At 49.5% G+C, this 14993-nt stretch overlaps 1 protein-coding gene across 2 annotated transcripts in view; it reads left to right on the forward strand.

The window, feature by feature from the left end:
- The window catches only part of STK17B (serine/threonine kinase 17b), a 301296-nt gene that overhangs the window by 248017 nt on the left and 38286 nt on the right, over positions 1 to 14993 (forward strand). For both annotated transcript variants that reach the window (XM_063934142.1, XM_063934141.1), the window contains exon 6: positions 12025 to 12073. In XM_063934142.1, coding sequence (XP_063790212.1) covers positions 12025 to 12073 — 49 coding nt within the window. The remainder of the gene's footprint in view (positions 1 to 12024; positions 12074 to 14993) is intronic.

Consider the following 14993-nt stretch of genomic DNA (forward strand, 5'->3'; position numbering starts at 1 on the left):
AGAGATGCACAGAGGGATATTTGCGCTCTGGCATCAAGAGTAAGTGCGCTGTCCATTTCTGCCAGAAGAGGGTTATGGACGCGACAGTGGTCAGGTGATGCGGTTTCCAAACGGCATATGGAAGTATTGCCGTATAAAGGGGAGGAGTTATTTGGGGTCGGTCTATCGGACCTGGTGGCCACGGCAACGGCTGGGAAATCCACCTTTTTACCCCAGGTCACCTCTCAGCAGAAAAAGACACCGTCTTTTCAGGCTCAGTCCTTTCGTCCCCATAAGGGCAAGCGGGCAAAAGGCCACTCGTATCTGCCCCGGGGAAGAGGAAGGGGAAAAAGACTGCAGCAGACAGCCTCTTCCCAGGAACAGAAGCCCTCCCCCGCTTCTGCCAAGTCCTCAGCATGACGCTGGGGCCTTACAAGCGGACTCAGGCACGGTGGGGGCCCGTCTCAAGAATTTCAGCGCGCAGTGGGCTCACTCGCAAGTGGACCCCTGGATCCTGCAGGTAGTATCTCAGGGGTACAAATTGGAATTCGAGACGTCTCCCCCTCGCCGGTTCCTGAAGTCTGCTTTACCAACGTCTCCCCCCGACAGGGAGGCGGTATTGGAAGCCATTCACAAGCTGTATTCCCAGCAGGTGATAATCAAGGTACCCCTCCTGCAACAGGGAAAGGGGTATTATTCCACGCTGTTTGTGGTACCGAAGCCGGACGGCTCGGTGAGACCTATTTTAAATCTGAAATCCTTGAACACTTGCATACAAAGGTTCAAATTCAAGATGGAATCACTCAGAGCAGTGATAGCGAACCTGGAAGAAGGGGACTATATGGTGTCTCTGGACATCAAGGATGCTTACCTTCATGTCCCAATTTGCCCTTCTTACCAAGGGTACCTCAGGTTTGTGGTACAGAACTGTCACTATCAGTTTCAGACGCTGCCGTTTGGATTGTCCACGGCACCCCGGGTCTTTACCAAGGTAATGGCCGAAATGTTGATTCTTCTTCGAAGAAAAGGCGTCTTAATTATCCCTTACTTGGACGATCTCCTGATAAGGGCAAGGTCCAGAGAACAGTTAGAGGTCGGAGTAGCACTATCTCAAGTAGTACTACGACAGCACGGATGGATTCTAAATATTCCAAAATCGCAGCTGATTCCGACGACACGTCTGCTGTTCCTAGGGATGATTCTGGACACAGTACAGAAAAAGGTGTTTCTCCCGGAGGAGAAAGCCAGGGAGTTATCCGACCTAGTCAGGAACCTCCTAAAACCAGGCCAAGTGTCAGTGCATCAATGCACAAGGGTCTTGGGAAAAATGGTGGCTTCTTACGAAGCGATTCCATTCGGCAGATTCCACGCAAGAACTTTTCAGTGGGATCTGCTGGACAAATGGTCCGGATCGCATCTTCAAATGCATCAGCGGATAACCCTGTCTCCAAGGACAAGGGTGTCTCTCCTGTGGTGGTTGCAGAGTGCTCATCTTCTAGAGGGCCGCAGATTCGGCATTCAGGACTGGGTCCTGGTGACCACGGATGCCAGCCTGAGAGGCTGGGGAGCAGTCACACAGGGAAGAAATTTCCAGGGCTTGTGGTCAAGCATGGAAACGTCACTTCACATAAATATCCTGGAATTAAGGGCCATTTACAATGCCCTAAGTCAGGCAAGGCCTCTGCTTCAGGGTCAGCCGGTGCTGATCCAGTTGGACAACATCACGGCAGTCGCCCACGTAAACAGACAGGGCGGCACAAGAAGCAGGAGGGCAATGACGGAAGTTGCAAGGATTCTTCGCTGGGCGGAAAATCATGTGATAGCACTGTCAGCAGTGTTCATTCCGGGAGTGGACAACTGGGAAGCAGACTTCCTCAGCAGACACGATCTCCACCCGGGGGAGTGGGGACTTCACCCAGAAGTCTTCCACATGATTGTGAACCGTTGGGAAAAACCAAAGGTGGACATGATGGCGTCCCGCCTCAACAAAAAACTGGACAGATATTGCGCCAGGTCAAGGGACCCTCAGGCAATAGCTGTGGACGCTCTGGTAACACCGTGGGTGTACCAGTCAGTGTATGTGCTCCCTCCTCTGCCTCTCATACCCAAGGTACTGAGAATCATAAGAAGGAGAGGAGTAAGGACTATACTCGTGGCTCCGGATTGGCCAAGAAGGACTTGGTACCCGGAACTTCAAGAGATGCTCACGGAAGACCCGTGGCCTCTACCTCTAAGAAAGGACCTGCTCCAGCAGGGACCATGTCTGTTCCAAGACTTACCGCGGCTGCGTTTGACGGCATGGCGGTTGAACGCCGGATCCTGAAGGAAAAAGGCATTCCGGAGGAAGTCATCCCTACCCTGATCAAAGCCAGGAAGGATGTAACTGTGCAACATTATCACCGTATTTGGCGTAAATATGTTGCGTGGTGTGAGGCCAGGATGGCCCCTACAGAGGAATTTCAACTGGGTCGTTTCCTGCATTTCCTGCAAACAGGACTGTCTATGGGCCTAAAATTAGGGTCCATTAAGGTTCAAATTTCGGCCCTGTCAATATTCTTCCAAAAAGAACTAGCTTCAGTTCCTGAAGTCCAGACGTTTGTCAAGGGGGTACTGCATATACAGCCTCCTTTTGTGCCTCCAGTGGCACCTTGGGATCTCAATGTAGTTTTGGGGTTCCTAAAATCACATTGGTTTGAACCACTCACCACTGTGGACTTAAAATATCTCACATGGAAAGTGGTAATGCTGTTAGCCCTGGCCTCAGCCAGGCGTGTCTCAGAATTGGCGGCTTTATCCTATAAAAGCCCTTACCTAATTTTTCATACGGACAGGGCAGAATTGAGGACTCGTCCTCAATTTCTCCCTAAGGTGGTTTCAGCTTTTCACTTAAACCAGCCTATTGTGGTGCCTGCGGCTACTAGGGACTTGGAGGATTCCAAGTTGCTGGACGTAGTCAGGGCCCTGAAAATATGTTTCCAGGACGGCTGGAGTCAGAAAATCTGACTCGCTGTTTATCCTGTATGCACCCAACAAGCTGGGTGCTCCTGCTTCTAAGCAGACTATTGCTCGTTGGATTTGTAGTACAATTCAGCTTGCACATTCTGTGGCAGGCCTGCCACAGCCAAAATCTGTAAAAGCCCATTCCACACGTAAAGTGGGCTCATCTTGGGCGGCTGCCCGAGGGGTCTCGGCTTTACAACTTTGCCGAGCAGCTACTTGGTCAGGGGCAAACACGTTTGCTAAATTCTACAAATTTGATACCCTGGCTGAGGAGGACCTGGAGTTCTCTCATTCGGTGCTGCAGAGTCATCCGCACTCTCCCGCCCGTTTGGGAGCTTTGGTATAATCCCCATGGTCCTTTCGGAGTCCCCAGCATCCACTAGGACGTCAGAGAAAATAAGAATTTACTTACCGATAATTCTATTTCTCATAGTCCGTAGTGGATGCTGGGCGCCCATCCCAAGTGCGGATTGTCTGCAATACTTGTACATAGTTATTGTTACAAAAAATCGGGTTATTATTGTTGTGAGCCATCTTTTCAGAGGCTCCTCTGTTATCATGCTGTTAACTGGGTTCAGATCACAAGTTGTACGGTGTGGCTGGTATGAGTCTTACCCGGGATTCAAAATCCTTCCTTATTGTGTACGCTCGTCCGGGCACAGTATCCTAACTGAGGCTTGGAGGAGGGTCATAGGTGGAGGAGCCAGTGCACACCAGGTAGTCTTAAAGCTTTACTTTTGTGCCCAGTCTCCTGCGGAGCCGCTATTCCCCATGGTCCTTTCGGAGTCCCCAGCATCCACTACAGACTATGAGAAATAGAATTATCGGTAAGTAAATTCTTATTTTCTCGTAGTCCGTAGTGGATACTGGGCGCCCGTCCCAAGTGCGGACTTCTTCTGCAATGCTTTTATACAGTTATTGCTTAAATAAGGGTTATGTTATAGTTGCATCAGGGTTGATCTGATGCTCTGTTGTTGTTCATACTGTTAACTGGGTAAGTTTATCACAAGTTATACGGTGTGATTGGTGTGGCTGGTATGAGTCTTGCCCTGGATTTCCAAAATCCTTTCCTTGTACTGTCAGCTTTTCCGGGCACAGTTTCTCTAACTGAGGTCTGGAGGAGGGACATAGAGGGAGGAGCCAGAGCACACCAGAAGTGCCCATGTCTCCTGCGGAGCCCGTCTATTCCCCATGGTCTTTACGGAGTCCCCAGCATCCACTACGGACTACGAGAAATAGATTTACCGGTAAGTAAAATCTTATTTTTTTGTACCAGCACCGGGCTCCACTAGCTGGACAGATAATGCCACAGCCAGGGGACACTTTTATACCGCTCCCTGCGGCCGTGGCATTAAATACCCAACTAGTCACCCCTGGCCGGGGTACCCTGGAGGTGCACCCCCCCCCCCCCCCCCCCCCCCCCCCCATCCAAGGGCTGCGGATGGGGGGCTGATAGCCTTGTTGAAAATGAAAGAATAATGTTTTTTGCAGAAGAACTACAAGTACCAGCATGCGGGGGGGGGGGGGGGGGAATGGGCCCGCAGGGACCTGTAGTTCTTCTGCAAAAAAATACCGCGGGTAACCCCACCGCTGACCGCAAAGTTCCCACCATTGAAACTAATGGAGGTGCTGTGCGATGCGCTGTCTGCCAGCTCAGACGTGCATAGGGAATCAGGAGAGTGCCAGGACGTGGCGCTCCCTGATTGCCTGAAGGGATCCTCTGTGACAGGAGTCACAGGGGGTCTCAGCATTCGGGGGAAAGGGGTCCCATGTGTAAACATGGGGACCCCTTTCAGTCCGTGTGGATCGGTTATGCGTTTTTTTTATTTTGCCAAGTACGTGGATTACAAATAAAAGACCAGGACACTGGATTTAGGTGAGTATATAACTTTATTTTCAGGTACCCCGGACGTCGACAGACGGAGACGTGGCCAGAGTCGGCGTGTCCACATAGGTAAGTATGTGTGTCGGCATGTATGTAATAAAGTTTCTCTGACGTCCTAGTGGATGCTGGGAACTCCGTAAGGACCATGGGGAATAGCGGCTCCGCAGGAGACTGGGCACAAAAGTAAAGCTTTAGGACTACCTGGTGTGCACTGGCTCCTCCCCCTATGACCCTCCTCCAAGCCTCAGTTAGATTTTTGTGCCCGGCCGAGAAGGGTGCATTCTAGGACTCTCCTGAGTTTCTAAGAAAAAGTTTAGTTTTAGGTTTTTTATTTTCAGTGAGACCTGCTGGCAACAGGCTCACTGCATCGAGGGACTAAGGGGAGAAGAAGCGAACCTGCCTGCTTGCAGCCAGCTTGGGCTTCTTGGCTACTGGACACCATTAGCTCCAGAGGGACCGAACACAGGCCCAGCCTCTGAGTCCGGTCCCAGAGCTGCGCCGCCGGCCCCCTTACAGAGCCAGAAGCAAGAAGAGGTCCGGAAAATCGGCGGCAGAAGACATCAGTCTTCACCAAGGTAGCGCACAGCACTGCAGCTGTGCGCCATTGCTCCTCATACACACTTCACACTACGGTTACTGAGGGTGCAGGGCGCTGGGGGGGGGCGCCCTGAGCAGCAATAAAAACACCTTGGCTGGCGAAAATACCTCACATATAGCCCCCAGGGCTATATGGATGTATTTTAACCCCTGCCAGAATACAGCAAAAAGCGGGAGAAAAGTCCGCCGAGAAGGGGGCGGAGCCTATCTCCTCAGCACACAGGCGCCATTTTCCCTCACAGCTCCGCTGGAAGGACGTCTCCCTGACTCTCCCCTGCAGTCCTGCACTACAGAAAAGGGTAAAACAAGAGAGGGGGGCACTAATTGGGCGCAGTATTAACATAACAGCAGCTATAAGGGGAAAAACACTTATATAAGGTTATCCCTATATATATATATAGCGCTCTGGTGTGTGCTGGCATACTCTCCCTCTGTCTCCCCAAAGGGCTAGTGGGGTCCTGTCCTCTATCAGAGCATTCCCTGTGTGTGGGCTGTGTGTCGGTACGATTGTGTCGACATGTATGAGGAGGAAAATTATGTGGGGGCGGAGCAATTGCCGGTAATGGTGATGTCACCCCCTAGGGAGTCGACACCTGAGTGGATGAACTTATGGAAGGACTTACGTGATAGTGTCAGCTCTTTACAAAAGACAGTTGATGACATGAGACAGCCGGCTACTCAGCTTGTGCCTGTCCAGGCGTCTCAAAGGCCATCAGGGGCTCTAAAACGCCCGTTACCTCAGATGGCAGATACAGACGCCGACACGGATACTGACTCCAGTGTCGACGGTGAAGAGACAAATGTGACTTCCAGTAGGGCCACACGTTACATGATTGAGGCAATGAAAGATGTTTTACACATTTCTGATAGTACAAGTACCACTAAAAAGGGTATTATGTTTGGTGAGAAAAAACTACCCGTAGTTTTTCCTGCATCTGATGAATTAAATGAAGTGTGTGATGAAGCGTGGGTTTCCCCCGATAAAAAACTGATAATTCCTAAAAAGTTATTGGCATCTTACCCTTTCCCGCCAGAGGATAGGGCACGTTGGGAAACACCCCCAAGGGTGGATAAAGCGCTCACACGCTTGTCAAAACAAGTGGCACTACCGTCTCCTGATACGGCCGCCCTTAAGGAACCTGCTGACAGAAAGCAGGAGAATATCCTAAAATGTATATACACACATACTGGTGTTATACTGCGACCAGCAATCGCCTCAGCCTGGATGTGCAGTGCTGGGGTGGCTTGGTCGGATTCCCTGACTGACAATATTGATACCCTGGATAGGGATAGTATATTACTGACTATAGAGCATTTAAAAGATGCGTTTTTATATATGCGTGATGCACAGAGGGATATTTGCCGACTAGCATCAAGAGTAAGTGCGCTGTCCATTTCTGCCAGAAGGGGGTTATGGACGCGGCAGTGGTCAGGTGATGCGGATTCCAAAAGGCATATGGAAGTATTACCTTATAAAGGGGAGGAGTTATTTGGGGTAGGTCTATCAGACCTGGTGGCCACGGCGACTGCTGGGAAATCCACATTTTTACCCCAGGTAGCCTCTCAACATAAGAAGACGCCGTATTATCAGGCGCAGTCCTTTCTGCCCCATAAGGGTAAGAGGGCAAAAGGCTCCTCTTTTCTGCCCCCTGGCAGAGAAAGAGGAAAAAGGCTGCAGCAGACAGCCAGTTCCCAGGAACAGAAGCCCTCTCCCGCTTCTGCCAAGTCCTCAGCATGACGCTGGGGCTTTACAAGCGGACTCGGGTACGGTAGGGGCCCGTCTCAAGAATTTCAGTGCGCAGTGGGCTCACTCACAAGTGGACCCCTGGATCCTTCAGGTGGTATCTCAGGGGTAAAAATTGGAATTCGAGACGTCTCCCCCTCGCCGTTTCCTAAAGTCTGCTTTACAGACGTCTCCCTCCGACAGGGAGGCGGTATTGGAAGCCATTCACAAGCTGTATTCCCAGCGGGTGATAATCAAGGTACCCCTCCTGCAACAGGGAAAGGGGTATTATTCCACACTGTTTGTGGTACCGAAGCCGGACGGCTCGGTGAGACCTATTTTAAATCTAAAATCTTTGAACACTTACATACAAAGGTTCAAATTCAAGATGGAGTCACTCAGAGCAGTGATCGCGAACCTGGAAGAAGGGGATTATATGGTGTCTCTGGACATCAAGGATGCTTACCTCCATGTCCCAATTTACCCTTCTCATCAAGGGTACCTCAGGTTTGTGGTACAGAACTGCCACTATCAGTTTCAGACGCTGCCGTTTGGATTGTCCACGGCGCCCCGGGTCTTTACCAAAGTAATGGCCGAAATGATGATACTCCTTCGAAAGAAAGGAGTTTTGATTATCCCTTACTTGGACGATCTCCTGATAAGGGCAAGATCCAGGGAACAGTTGGTAGTCGGAGTAGCACTATCTCAAGTAGTGCTGCGGCAGCACGGTTGGATTCTCAATATCCCAAAATCGCAGCTGATCCCGACGACACGTCTTCTATTCCTTGGAATGATCCTGGACACAGTCCAGAAAAAGGTGTTTCTCCCGGAAGAGAAAGCCAGGGAGTTATCCGAGCTAGTCAGAAACCTACTAAAACCAGGCCAAGTATCAGTGCATCAATGCACAAGGGTCCTGGGAAAAATGGTGGCTTCCTATGAAGCAATCCCATTCGGCAGATTCCACGCAAGAACATTCCAGTGGGACCTGCTGGACAAATGGTCCGGATCGCATCTTCAGATGCATCAGCGGATAACCTTGTCTCCAAGGACAAGGGTGTCTCTCCTGTGGTGGTTGCAGAGTGCTCATCTTCTCGAGGGCCGCAGATTCGGCATTCAGGACTGGGTCCTGGTGACCACAGATGCCAGCCTGCGAGGCTGGGGAGCAGTCACACAGGGAAGAAATTTCCAGGGCTTGTGGTCAAGCCTGGAGACATCACTTCACATAAATATTCTGGAGTTGAGGGCCATTTACAATGCTCTAAGCCAAGCAAGACCTCTGCTTCAAGGTCTGCCTATACTGATCCAGTCGGACAACATCACGGCAGTCGCCCACGTAAACAGACAGGGCGGCACAAGAAGCAGGAGGGCAATGGCAGAAGTTGCAAGGATTCTTCGCTGGGCGGAAAATCATGTGATAGCACTGTCAGCAGTGTTCATTCCGGGAGTGGACAACTGGGAAGCAGACTTCCTCAGCAGGCACGACCTCCACCCGGGAGAGTGGGGACTTCACCCAGAAGTCTTCCACATGATTGTAAACCGTTGGGAAAAACCAAAGGTGGACGTGATGGCGTCCCGCCTCAACAAAAAACTGGACAGGTATTGCGCCAGGTCAAGGGACTCTCAGGCAATAGCTGTGGACGCTCTGGTAGCACCGTGGGTGTACCAGTCAGTGTATGTGTTCCCTCCTCTGCCTCTCATACCCAAGGTACTGAGAATTATAAGACGGAGAGGAGTGAGAACTATACTCGTGGCTCCGGATTGGCCAAGAAGGACTTGGTACCCGGAACTTCAAGAGATGCTTACAGAGGACCCATGGCCTCTACCTCTAAGAAGGGACCTGCTCCAGCAAGGACCCTGTCTGTTCCAAGACTTACCGCGTCTGCGTTTGACGGCATGGCGGTTGAACGCCGGATCCTGAAAGAGAAAGGCGTTCCGGAGGAAGTCATCCCTACCCTGATCAAAGCCAGGAAGGATGTAACCATAAAGCATTATCACCGCATTTGGCGGAAATACGTTGCTTGGTGCGAGGCCAGGAAGGCCCCTACGGAGGAATTTCAACTGGGTCGATTCCTACATTTCCTGCAAACAGGAGTGTCTATGGGCCTAAAATTGGGAACCATAAAGGTTCACATTTCGGCCCTGTCGATTTTCTTCCAGAAAGAACTGGCTTCAGTGCCTGAAGTTCAGACGTTTGTCAAGGGGGTGCTGCATATACAGCCTCCTTTTTGTGCCTCCAGTGGCACCTTGGGATCTCAATGTAGTTTTGGGGTTCCTAAAATCACATTGGTTTGAACCGCTTAAATCTGTGGATTTAAAATATCTCACGTGGAAAGTGGTCATGTTGTGTTGGCCTTGGCTTCGGCCAGGCGCGTGTCAGAATTGGCGGCTTTATCCTGTAAAAGCCCTTACCTGATTTTTCATACGGACAGGGCAGAATTGAGGACTCGTCCTCAATTTCTCCCTAAGGTGGTTTCAGCGTTTCACCTGAACCAGCCTATTGTGGTACCTGCGGCTACTAGGGACTTGGAGGACTCCAAGTTGCTGGACGTAGTCAGGGCCCTGAAAATATATGTTTCCAGGGCGGCTGGAGTCAGAAAATCTGACTCGCTGTTTATTCTGTATGCACCCAACAAGCTGGGTGCTCCTGCTTCTAAGCAGACTATTGCTCGTTGGATTTGTAGTACAATTCAGCTTGCACATTCTGTGGCAGGCCTGCCACAGCCAAAATCTGTAAAAGCCCATTCCACACGGAAGGTGGGCTCTTCTTGGGCGGCTGCCCGAGGGGTCTCGGCTCTACAACTTTGCCGAGCAGCTACTTGGTCAGGGGCAAATACGTTTGCTAAATTCTACAAATTTGATACCCTGGCTGAGGAGGACCTGGAGTTCTCTCATTCGGTGCTGCAGAGTCATCCGCATTCTCCCGCCCGTTTGGGAGCTTTGGTATAATCCCCATGGTCCTTACGGAGTTCCCAGCATCCACTAGGACGTCAGAGAAAATAAGAATTTACTTACCGATAATTCTATTTCTCGTAGTCCGTAGTGGATGCTGGGCGCCCATCCCAAGTGCGGATTGTCTGCAATACTTGTACATAGTTATTGTTAACTGATTCGGGTTATTGTTGTTGTGAGCCATCTTTCCAGAGGCTCCTCTGTTATCATGCTGTTAACTGGGTTCATATCACAAGTTGTACGGTGTGATTGGTGTGGCTGGTATGAGTCTTACCCGGGATTCATGAATCCTTCCTTATTGTGTACGCTCGTCCGGGCACAGTATCCTTACTGAGGCTTGGAGGAGGGTCATAGGGGGAGGAGCCAGTGCACACCAGGTAGTCCTAAAGCTTTACTTTTGTGCCCAGTCTCCTGCGGAGCCGCTATTCCCCATGGTCCTTACGGAGTTCCCAGCATCCACTACGGACTGTGAGAAATAGAAGTATCGGTAAGTAAATTCTTATTTTTACTTTCACAATGTCTGTGTCCTGTTTTTATTTGGGTATTTTTTTTTGCAGTAGAACTACAGGTACCAGCGGGCCCGTTTTACCCCCGCATGCTGGTACTTGTGGTTCTCCAAGTACCAGCTTGCGGGGGAGGCTTGCTGGGACTTGTAGTTCTGCTGCAAAAAACAATATTCTTTCATTTTACACTCTGGCTATCAGCCCCCCATCCGCAGCCCTTGGATGGGGGGGAACAGCCTCGAGCTTCACCCCTGGCCTTGGGTGGCTGGAGGCAGGGGGATCCCTTGATTGAAGGGGTCCCCACTCCTCCAGGGTACCCCGGCCAGGGGTGACTAGTTGGGGTTTTAATGCCACGGCTGCAGGACCGATCTAAAAGTGTCCCCCGGCTGTGGCATTATCTCCCCAGCTAGTGGAGCCCGGTGCTGGTTCCAAAAATACGGGGGACCCCTGTCATTTCCCCCCCCCGTATTTTTACAACCAGGACCGGCTCAAAGAGCCCGAGGCTGGTTATGCTTAGGAGGGGGGAACACACGCATTTTTTTTTCCAGGTTTTTAACCCATTCCATTAAAAAATATATATATATATATATATATATATAAATAATACTTGTGCCTCCTAAATAGACAAACCAAGTACCTAATCCCTTCTAATATAAATAGATATGCTATTAGCAATAAAAAACAAACATGTTTTTACATTTTTTTATTACATTCCGCCAGCAAAGTGAGGCGGATTGAAAATGATGAATTTACTGTCGAAAAGCACTGTTGTCGAAGTTACATTTTTCAATTGAATATACTTTTGTTGAAAAGCCGCATTTGTACCATTGCAGAAATGTCAAATTTGTCAAAAGTCGAATTTGAAAAGTCCGTTTTTTTGACGAAAAGTTCTGTATTACATTGTCTTTTTTTTGTTTTTGGCGAAAAAGTCCCGTTTTTCGAAATTTTCGGGAATTTGACCGCAATTGCATATACCCCATAATCTTCTTTTGGAGGATATCTCAAAATGTTCTGATTTGTTTACCCATTTAATGAAAACCATAAAATCAATAGGTCAAATATTAGTGGAAACTGAACTACAGTAATTTTATATTTATAGTATTAGACCAGATTATTATCCAGAAAGGCACTTTTAGGTTCTAGGTTTGTCATGGTACCCAGTAGATAAGCAGCGGAACATGAGGAGATACTGTAGATTTGTTTGGTATGTTCACATGGCAGTGTGCAGATCCAGTCTGTGGTCGGCCATTTTCTCTCCTCTGCTACATATTGTATGGCACCTCTGAAGCAATGCAGATTTCCAGAGGAAATGATACACTGGATTCTATGCATGATGAAATATATAAAATTGACATATTCATGTGGTATTGTATTCCCTTTGTTTTTAGCTCCAGAAATATTAAATTATGAACCCATAACAACATCAACAGATATATGGTAAGATCTTTATTGTTACGGATTTAGTATTTTAGTCTCTTAGGTACAATACACTACTTAAGAGACATGTTATCTTTAAAAGAGACATGGGGCCTAATTCAGAGCTGATCGCTACTACAACAGCAGTCGCACTCTGAAGCCCTTTGCGCAGTGCACATGTGCGGCGGGTGCACTGTGCATTGCAGCCAGTGAGATGTGAAAGCATTGCCAGTTGTCGCCCACTCTCCACCCCCTGAAAGCTCTACCATGTCAATCATACTGCGGCTGATGGGGCTGCAAGTGATATTTCCAGACCCGTTCTGCACTTGTACAGGTGTCTTACGCATGAGCAAGACCCCTAAAATTCATGCTTGTACATACACCCTGCATGTATATTATATTTCTCGAACGTCCTAGTGGATGCTGGGAACTCCGTAAGGACCATGGGGAATAGCGGGCTCCGAAGGAGGCTGGGCACTCTAGAAAGATTTATGACTACCTGGTGTGCACTGGCTCCTCCCACTATGACCCTCCTCCAAGCCTCAGTTAGATCTTGTGCCCGGCCGAGGTTGGATGCACACTAGGGGCTCTCCTGAGCCTCTAGAAAGAAAGTATAGATTTAGGTTTTTTATTTTCAGTGAGACCTGCTGGCAACAGGCTCACTGCAGCGAGGGACTAAGGGGAGAAGAAGCGAACTCGCCTGCTTGCAGCCGGATTGGGCTTCTTAGGCTACTGGACACCATTAGCTCCAGAGGGATCGACCGCAGGCCCAGTCCTTGGTGTTCGGTCCCGGAGCCGCGCCGCCGTCCCCCTTACAGAGCCAGAAGCAAGAAGAGGTCCGGAAAATCGGCGGCAGAAGACATCAGTCTTCACCAAGGTAGCGCACAGCACTGCAGCTGTGCGCCATTGCTCCTCATGCACACTTCACACACCGGTCACTGAGGGTGCAGGGCGCTTGGGGGCCCTGAGCAGCAATAAAAACACCTTGGCTGGCAAAAATACCACAATATATAGCCCCAGAGGCTATATATGTGGTAAATACCCCTGCCAGAATCCAGAGAAAAGCGGGAGAATAGGCCGCGGAAAAGGGGCGGAGCTATCTCCCTCAGACACACTGGCGCCATTTTCTCTTCACAGTGCAACTGGAAGAAAGCTCCCAAGGCTCTCCCCTGTAGTTTTCAGGCTCAAAGGGTTAAAAAGAGAGGGGGGGCACTAAATTTAGGCGCAATATTGTATATACAAGCAGCTATGGGGGAAAAATTCACTCAGTTATAGTGTTAATCCCCACATTATATAGCGCTCTGGTGTGTGCTGGCATACTCTCTCTCTGTCTCCCCAAAGGGCTTTGTGGGTCCTGTCCTCAGTCAGAGCATTCCCTGTGTGTGTGCGGTGTGTCGGTACAGCTGTGTCGACATGTTTGAGGTGGAGGCTTATATAGTGACGGAGCAGATGCCGATAAATGTGATGTCGCCCCCTGTGGGGCCGACACCAGAGTGGATGGTTAGGTAAAAGGTATTAACCGACAGTGTCAACTCCTTACATAAAAGGGTGGATGACGTAACAGCTGTGGGACAGCCGGCTTCTCAGCCCGTGCCTGCCCAGGCGTCTCAAAGGCCATCAGGGGCTCAAAAACGCCCGCTCATTCAGATGGCAGACACAGATGTCGACACGGAGTCTGACTCCAGTGTCGACAAGGTTGAGACATATACACAATCCACTAGGAACATCCGTGACTTGATCCCGGCAATAAAAAATGTGTTACACATTTCTGACATTAACCTCTAAAAATGGGTTTTTATGTTTGGGGAGAAAAAGCAGGCAGTGTTTTGTTCCCCCATCAGATGATTGAATGAAGTGTGTGAAAAGCGTGGGTTCCCCCTGATAAGAAACTGGTAATTTCTAAAAAGTTACTGATGGCGTACCTTTTCCCGCCAGAGGATAAGTTACGCTGGGAGATATCCCCTAGGGTGGATAAGGCGCTCACACGGTTGTCAAAATAGGTTTGGCACTGCCGTTTTAGGAACGGCCACTTTGAAGGTACCTGTTGATAAAAAGCAGGAGGCTATCCTGAAGTCTGTATTTACACACTCAGGTACTAGACTGAAACCTGCAGAGCGTGCTGCTGCAGCGTGGTCGGTGACCCTGTCAAACATGAGAACATATTAAAGACGTCGTCTTATATATGAGGGATGCACAGAGGGATATTTTGCCGGCTGGCATCCAAAATGAATGTAATGTCCATTCTGTCAGGAGGGTATTAGAGACCTGTCACTGGACAGGTGATGCTGCCCTTAAAAGGCGCATAGAGATTCTGCCTTATAAGGGTGAGGAATTATTTGGGGATGGTCTCTGGGACCTCGTATCCGCAGCAACAGCTGGGAAGAAATATTTTTACCTCAATTTTCCTCACAGACTAAGAAAGCACTGTATTATCAGGTACAGTCCTTTCGGCTTCAGAAAAGCAAGCGGGTCAAAGGCGCTGCCTTTCTGTACAGAGACAAGGGAAGAGGGAAAAAGCTGCACCAGTCAGCCTGTTCCCAGAATCATAATTCTTCTCTCGCTTCCTCTGAGTCCACAGCATGACGCGGGGGCTCCAAAGGTGTAGCCAGGTACGGTGGGGGGCCGTCTCAAAAATTTCATCGATCAGTGGGCTCGCTCACAGGTGGATCCCTGTTTCATTCAAGTAGTATTTCAGGGGTCAACCTGGAATTCGATATGTCTTCCCCCCGCCGTTTCCTCAAATATGCCTTGCCGACAACTCCCTCAGGCAGGGAGGCTGTGCTAGAGGCAATTAATAAGCTGTATTCCCAGCAGGTAATACTTAAGGTGCCCCTACTCCAACAAGGACGGGGTTACTATTCCACAAGGTTTTGGGGTACCGAAACCGCATGGTTCGGTGTGACCCTTTTTTATATTTAAAATCCTTGAACACATACATAAA

Source organism: Pseudophryne corroboree, chromosome 7 (genome assembly GCF_028390025.1).
Source record: "Pseudophryne corroboree isolate aPseCor3 chromosome 7, aPseCor3.hap2, whole genome shotgun sequence".
NCBI classification, from domain to species: Eukaryota; Metazoa; Chordata; class Amphibia; order Anura; family Myobatrachidae; genus Pseudophryne; species Pseudophryne corroboree.